This window comes from Electrophorus electricus, chromosome 9 (genome assembly GCF_013358815.1).
Source record: "Electrophorus electricus isolate fEleEle1 chromosome 9, fEleEle1.pri, whole genome shotgun sequence".
Lineage (NCBI taxonomy): Eukaryota > Metazoa > Chordata > Actinopteri > Gymnotiformes > Gymnotidae > Electrophorus > Electrophorus electricus.
In genome coordinates, this window is record NC_049543.1 from 8,281,837 (window position 1) to 8,287,836 (window position 6,000).

The 6,000-nt window shown below is 42.1% G+C and overlaps 1 protein-coding gene across 1 annotated transcript; it reads right to left on the reverse strand.

The window, feature by feature from the left end:
* Window positions 1-1,176: 1,176 nt before the first annotated feature.
* si:ch73-337l15.2 (glutathione hydrolase 6) lies at window positions 1,177-4,903 on the reverse strand. The gene is made up of 4 exons (XM_027028647.2): window positions 4,794-4,903; window positions 3,479-3,780; window positions 3,230-3,343; window positions 1,177-2,444 (listed from the first exon to the last, which is right to left on the reverse strand). Exons 1-4 carry the CDS (start codon window positions 4,901-4,903, stop codon window positions 1,177-1,179), a joined length of 1,794 nt encoding a protein of 597 aa, XP_026884448.2.
* Between the last annotated feature and the right edge of the window lie 1,097 nt (window positions 4,904-6,000).

A 6,000-nucleotide genomic window follows, 5' to 3' on the forward strand; every position in this document is an offset into this window, starting at 1 on the left:
GGGAAAAGACTGAAAAATTATTTGAACATACTATTTACTTCAGGGTATGCAGTGATATTCAGTACAGATCATACAGAAAGTCTTTTCAGTGCAACACAGAGCACACTATTTTTAGTTGTATTATCTGCCTCTTGAAATTAGATAATTCATTGCAAATTCACATATTGTTATAGTTTCAGTGCATCATGACAGACTAAAAACAAAGTAAACATTTCAAACTTTGGCAGAAAAAGTCTGCTGCTTTTATGTCATCACAGATAGCTAAAAAATGATGACAATGGCACTTCACTTTATTACTAATCGGATTATCAGATTATTAATGAATCAGACTACCATTACCATTTTCTGATCAGTATCAGCTAGGACAATAGTTTCACCCTAAACATGGCATTACAGATAGGGCTCATAGCAGGCTTGGCATATTGTAATACAAAATAGCCTGAGCCATAGCATATTCCATCCTGCATTTTTTTTGCCACACTTGTGATTTGAAACCTCCAAGCAGAGGAGAGTCGAAATCAAAGGCAGTGGCAGACGGCCCGCATCTTTTACAATCAGGGGGTTGAGGGGGCGAATCTGATACTGCACCAACGAAGAAAGCAATTTTTCCATCAGCGAGGACCATTCACCCACTGTGTGCAAAATCGTGATTTATCAAAGGGAGGAGGGGAATGCAGGTAAACCCTTAGGCAGCACTCTGATAAGAGCCAGGCACGCAAACCAAGGCATCGATACACACCTTGCAAGCATCTGTCTAAATTAACGTAACGAGCAGGCGGCTCTTGGGAGGCAGGCTTATATTGGTACCCGTCCACGTGGATTTTGAACCGTGCCACGTGCGGGAGAAGCAAAGCTAATAGCTTTTTTTTGCATTTGCCATTTGCTCGTTCTGCAAAACACACTTAGGCTTTTTCTGCAAAACACATTTCCCCCAGCTGACCTTTGCTAATACATTAAACAAAAAGTAACTACACATTGGTGACATCATTGTAGATGACTGTAAATGAGTGGACGATTGATTTACATCGATGATTGATTTACATCGATCTGATTAGCCTCAGGTTATCAAAATCAAAGACAACAGTGTGCCTCTGTTGTGGAGGAAGGTTTGTTTAGTGCACTGATATCATAATTAATTGCAGTGTTGGACCACTAAGGCATGTAATTGAGCCTCCCTCAGTAGCCATCGGTGTGGTCAGTGACAGCAGGGGCACTATGTGTGCTAACGTGGTCCGCATGGAAGCGCAGCAGCATGGACACGGAGTCATCCGCGCACTCCTCCACCTCCTGTAACCTCCCAGCCCACTCCGGGAGCAGCCTATAAATATCAGAGCCATTTGAAATGGCAGACAGACAAACAGCCACAGCCGTAGTGGTTCCCTGCTCCAGGTGGAGGAGTGGACTGCCAACAGCCTCCGCCGAAGGCATTCCAAAGTCAACCCTGTTATGCAGCAGAATGGCAGCATTAAACACAGCAGAAAGACCTCCGGCAACAGCAATGACTTCCAATTCACTGTCTCCCTCATCGCCATCGCTCTCAGGGTCGCTGTCAGTGCTGATCTTTATAACTAACGGAAAGCTGACGTAAGGTGAGTGTGAGATGTTTGTGGTAAAACTGCTGAGGATAACCCCGCTGGATGGCAGGAGCCGCCTGGAACCCCATGTGGCGTTCAGAGAAGCCGACATGATGATAAAATTGCCGCGCCTGTCCAGCACCCCAATGTGACTGCCCCGCATGTTAAGACCAAATAACTCTGTGGAGCCCAGGTTTTTCTCGCCCGTATTGTTGAGTACCCAAGTCAAGTTAAAGAGGCTGGCGTAAGAGGCAGCAACACTGTTAAGATCTCCGCTTCCCTGAAAGGCCACGCTTTGCTCCCTGACTCGCTCTAATATAACAGATAGCATCAAGCCCGTGAGAGGGGAGGTGTCTGAAAGGACAGTGTATTTCTCCCCCTCAGCGATAAGAGGCTCATTGATTTCTCCATGGCTTCGTTGAACGGCAGCGGAGAAAGCAGGCCTCTCATGCAGGGAGAGGTCCTCAGCCAATTTCATGGCCAGCGTTTCTGGGAAATGGGACTCATTTAGGCTGGCACCCCGCAAGAGCTCGGCAAGATTCCGGTTGGACATGAGCATGCCGGTTGATTTCAGATGTCTGCTCTCGTTGCAGAACAGGTCACATAGATCGGACGTGGTGATTTCATCCTCGTGAGCTTCCAAGGCCCTTCCGAGAATGCCGTCGATCAGGAAGCCATCCTCAGCTAAGCCGATGGCTCCTTGGAAAAGACTGCGCCATTCTGAATGTCCCCATCGAGAGTGCAGCTCTCTGACACCCTGCAGTATGGATGGGACTCCATAAGGCATTGAGGGCACTTGTGGTCCAGTGGAATATATTACTTTGAGTGATCCTGTTGTGCCGTTGTACAGAATGGCCGAGAATGCACCACCTTAAAAGACAAAGGGATGTGAAAATTATTCGAATGATTTATACAGTTTGAAAAATAGCACAAAGTTCCAAAGATCCGTTATTTCCTCTCATTTATAGTTGACTATTCCAAGTCCATTACATGAAAACCATCATTTATAATATTAAGTGAATAATCAATGATCATTATGCACAATGTCCTTTATAGTCTCCTATTAATCTTCTAAAAACAATTACAGGTCTAATTGGTAAGAATAAAAACATGCATTTAAGTAAGAAGTTCAAATATTTATATATTATTTAAGCAACTTAGGGTTTTTACTTTAATGGACTTGATCTTGCGTTACGGAAGTTGAAATAGCCATGTTTTTTTATACATCTGCTTTGACCTTTCACAAATGAGTTTTCCACTTTAAGAACACACACACACCTCTAATGGTCTTTTTATACCACTTTACTTAAGTGCTTGACTGAGCGTATATTATAAATATAACAAATTTACCATGTTATACTGATTATGAGCTTGACCAAAAAGCACTATAATTTAGATGCAAATATCACCAGTGGCATGTTGAAAGGACATTTCCAAGCACAACAAATGTTTGCTCATATTGCATCTGAAATTGCATCAGTGCCATATAAGACCTAATCCGGTCCAAATAAATGTAATATCATCAAAGTCTGAAGGTCCAAATGGTCAATTCAATCAAATTAGATTGTAATGTGGGAACACATTATTTCAATTTAGGGCTGTGTATTACTAAATTATTTGATTTGTAATTGATAAATGGAGGATATTTTACTGACCTACTCCTGCTATGTGGGGGTGGACAACTCCCAAGCAGAGCAGAGATGCAACTGCTCCATCAACAACATTTCCTCCCTCCTGGAGAAGCTCTTTGCCAACCTTGGAACAGTTATCTACAGACACAACCAAGACTCATCAAAGCAGTGACAGGCAAGAACACAACAATTTGTGTTTTCTCTCATCATCCACCATAACAGTGCCAAGACAGTGTCATCTAAGTGAAAAAACCCCAAACATATCATCTAAACCTGAGGCTGTCAGGACAACAGCATGGTGGTACAGTGAAGCGTGATCATGATGATGGTGATGATCTCCGCCTTTGTGGTCGTCACCCTTGGCATCCCCCACGTGGAGGTGGTGGTCATGCTCCTCTTGGGTTTTCATGATCTTGCTATAGGAACTGTTGCCCCCTGCACCCTGGAGGCCTGACCACCAGCCATTGCACTCAAGAATCATGAAGACCAAGACTATGCCCAGCAGAACGAGGGCCATCACCACCCGGACCCATGTGTCTTTCTTCCCCGCCTCTCCCTGCAGACCGTTGGTAGGCCTATGGGATGTGAGAGGGACAAACAGCATGGAAGAAGAAAGAGAGGGAAAAGTTCTGAAGGCTGGAGAGATGGACAATTGCAGAAGAATGAACCGACAATACAGATTGACAGCTGAGTCTTTCCGGATGTATATGTCACTCTGCCACTCCATAGCTCAAGTCTGTGATATTGCTCAGAATACATGAGAAGGTCAAGACATCTCTATGGATGGCCCATCACTTTGAGCCTCTCAGCTGCCATAAGATCTCACAGTAAACAAAGCTGAAAAGATGGACACTTATTCAAAGGCTTATGGCTGTCAATTGTGGTGGCTCTGTCTTCAGAATATCCTAGAACAATATATCTTTGATCCATAAAAAGGCCTGCTTTGTATGTATCTGAATGTGATTTTATTGTAGCATTCAAGATTTCTCAGACAAAATTATAATACAAAGGGCATGCTTTTACACAAAATAAGAATATGGGAAAAAAAAATTAAAAAACGGAGAAACTTGAGGCTTGATGAGAAGAGAAAAAATGAATACCTTGCAGGTGGTTTATTCTTTTATGAAATATTGCGTTAGCAGTGGAGTTACTACACTAGAAGGGCCGTGTGATCAATACTGATCAGTAAAGAAATTCAAAGACGATCACCATCCAGTGGCGGCCATGAAAAGATCACTAGGCTTTCTCATGAATCAAGGCTGCTTTTTGACACTGTATACTGTGAAAAGCTCCATACAAAGAAAAGTGATCTTATCCAGCTGTGATTAGGCTATTCCACTATTTATTGCGAGTCAGTGGCTTAGTTTGTTCCTCTAAGCAGCGTAGTCTGTATCGCCAAAGAGCATTTAAACCATTTCGACGCACACGTACACGATTTCACTATTTGAGCACGAAGAAAAAATTATTACTTAGTACATGGGATCTGGTAAACGGCTACAATGACGACATATCAAACAAGCCTTTTGCTCGCTTGTTTTAATACTGCTCGGTTTAAATCAAATTCTCGCTCGTTTCGGTTGTCACTCACTGCTTTAAGTAGATTGTCACTTGGTCTTCATCGCTGCCACCATGAGCAGTTTCTATTTCATCTTGAATCTCTGATGCTAGTTTCGTGTACCGAACAGTACTTTGCACCATTACTTTAACGTGTCGTTCAGGCTGACATTAATACTGTAATATTGTTATATAGAATATGCAGGTCTGCTCGTAACTATGACAGAGTATAGAAAGCTATGTTTTTGTACACGATTTCTTTTTACTTCCTGGTACACCTGACAGTACCACGCTCCTGGTAGACACACCTGTCACAAACAAAACCAACCGGTTAGGATGAGCAATGCAAATTCTGGTATGCGTATTTTCGATTTCTGCTTAAATTATACTAAAACTATATAAAATGTAGTGTCGGTTTTAGATGAGCGCCAATAAATCAATCTATCTAGAATATATATATATATATATATATATATATATATATATATATATATATATATATATATATATATATATATATATATATATATATATATATTCGTGTCTCACAAGGCCTTCCTAGAATCGCGAAGGATGGTTTCGGCACGAGAATGTCTTACAATTTACAATATCCTGGTGACCTGGAAAGGAGCAGCGGGGGTGTGAATTTCAAGGTAGTCCGTGATTCCACAGCTCCGTCTTCAACGACACCGTGGTGGAGAGCGTCTCCTTTTATTTATTGTTGACATTTGCAGAGGGATTTGTGAGCATGCACAATGCAAAGTCCCTACTGCGATCACGTAAGGGCACTGACACGCCAAGGCACTGAAGAAGAAGCGAACATACTAAAGAATAAGACAGCAAAAGGCCACCCACGTGGCTATGCGCGTAACGTCTGTGTTCGTCCAAACTCTGCTTCGACATCCATTCCAGGTGTGAGGTTATGACAATGTTTTCAAATGTCTGCTATAAGTTTGATCGTCAGTGCATCTTATCATTGCAACCGAAAAAAAAAGTTTATCAGAATTTACTTTTACCGTGGGTGGTTGGTATTGCGCTCTAGAGATTTTAGAACTTGAGTGATTTGGATATTATGTATTCAAAGAAATGTGTCCACACATTGTTTTTGCTGGAACTTGTCTACAAAGAAATGAATGAGTAGAATGGAAGTCTGCAGGTTTATGTATATTAATAATGGCGAACAACAAAAGCCAGTTTCTCAGCAATATCACAGTCCCCTAAGGCACGATCGAACTTTCAAG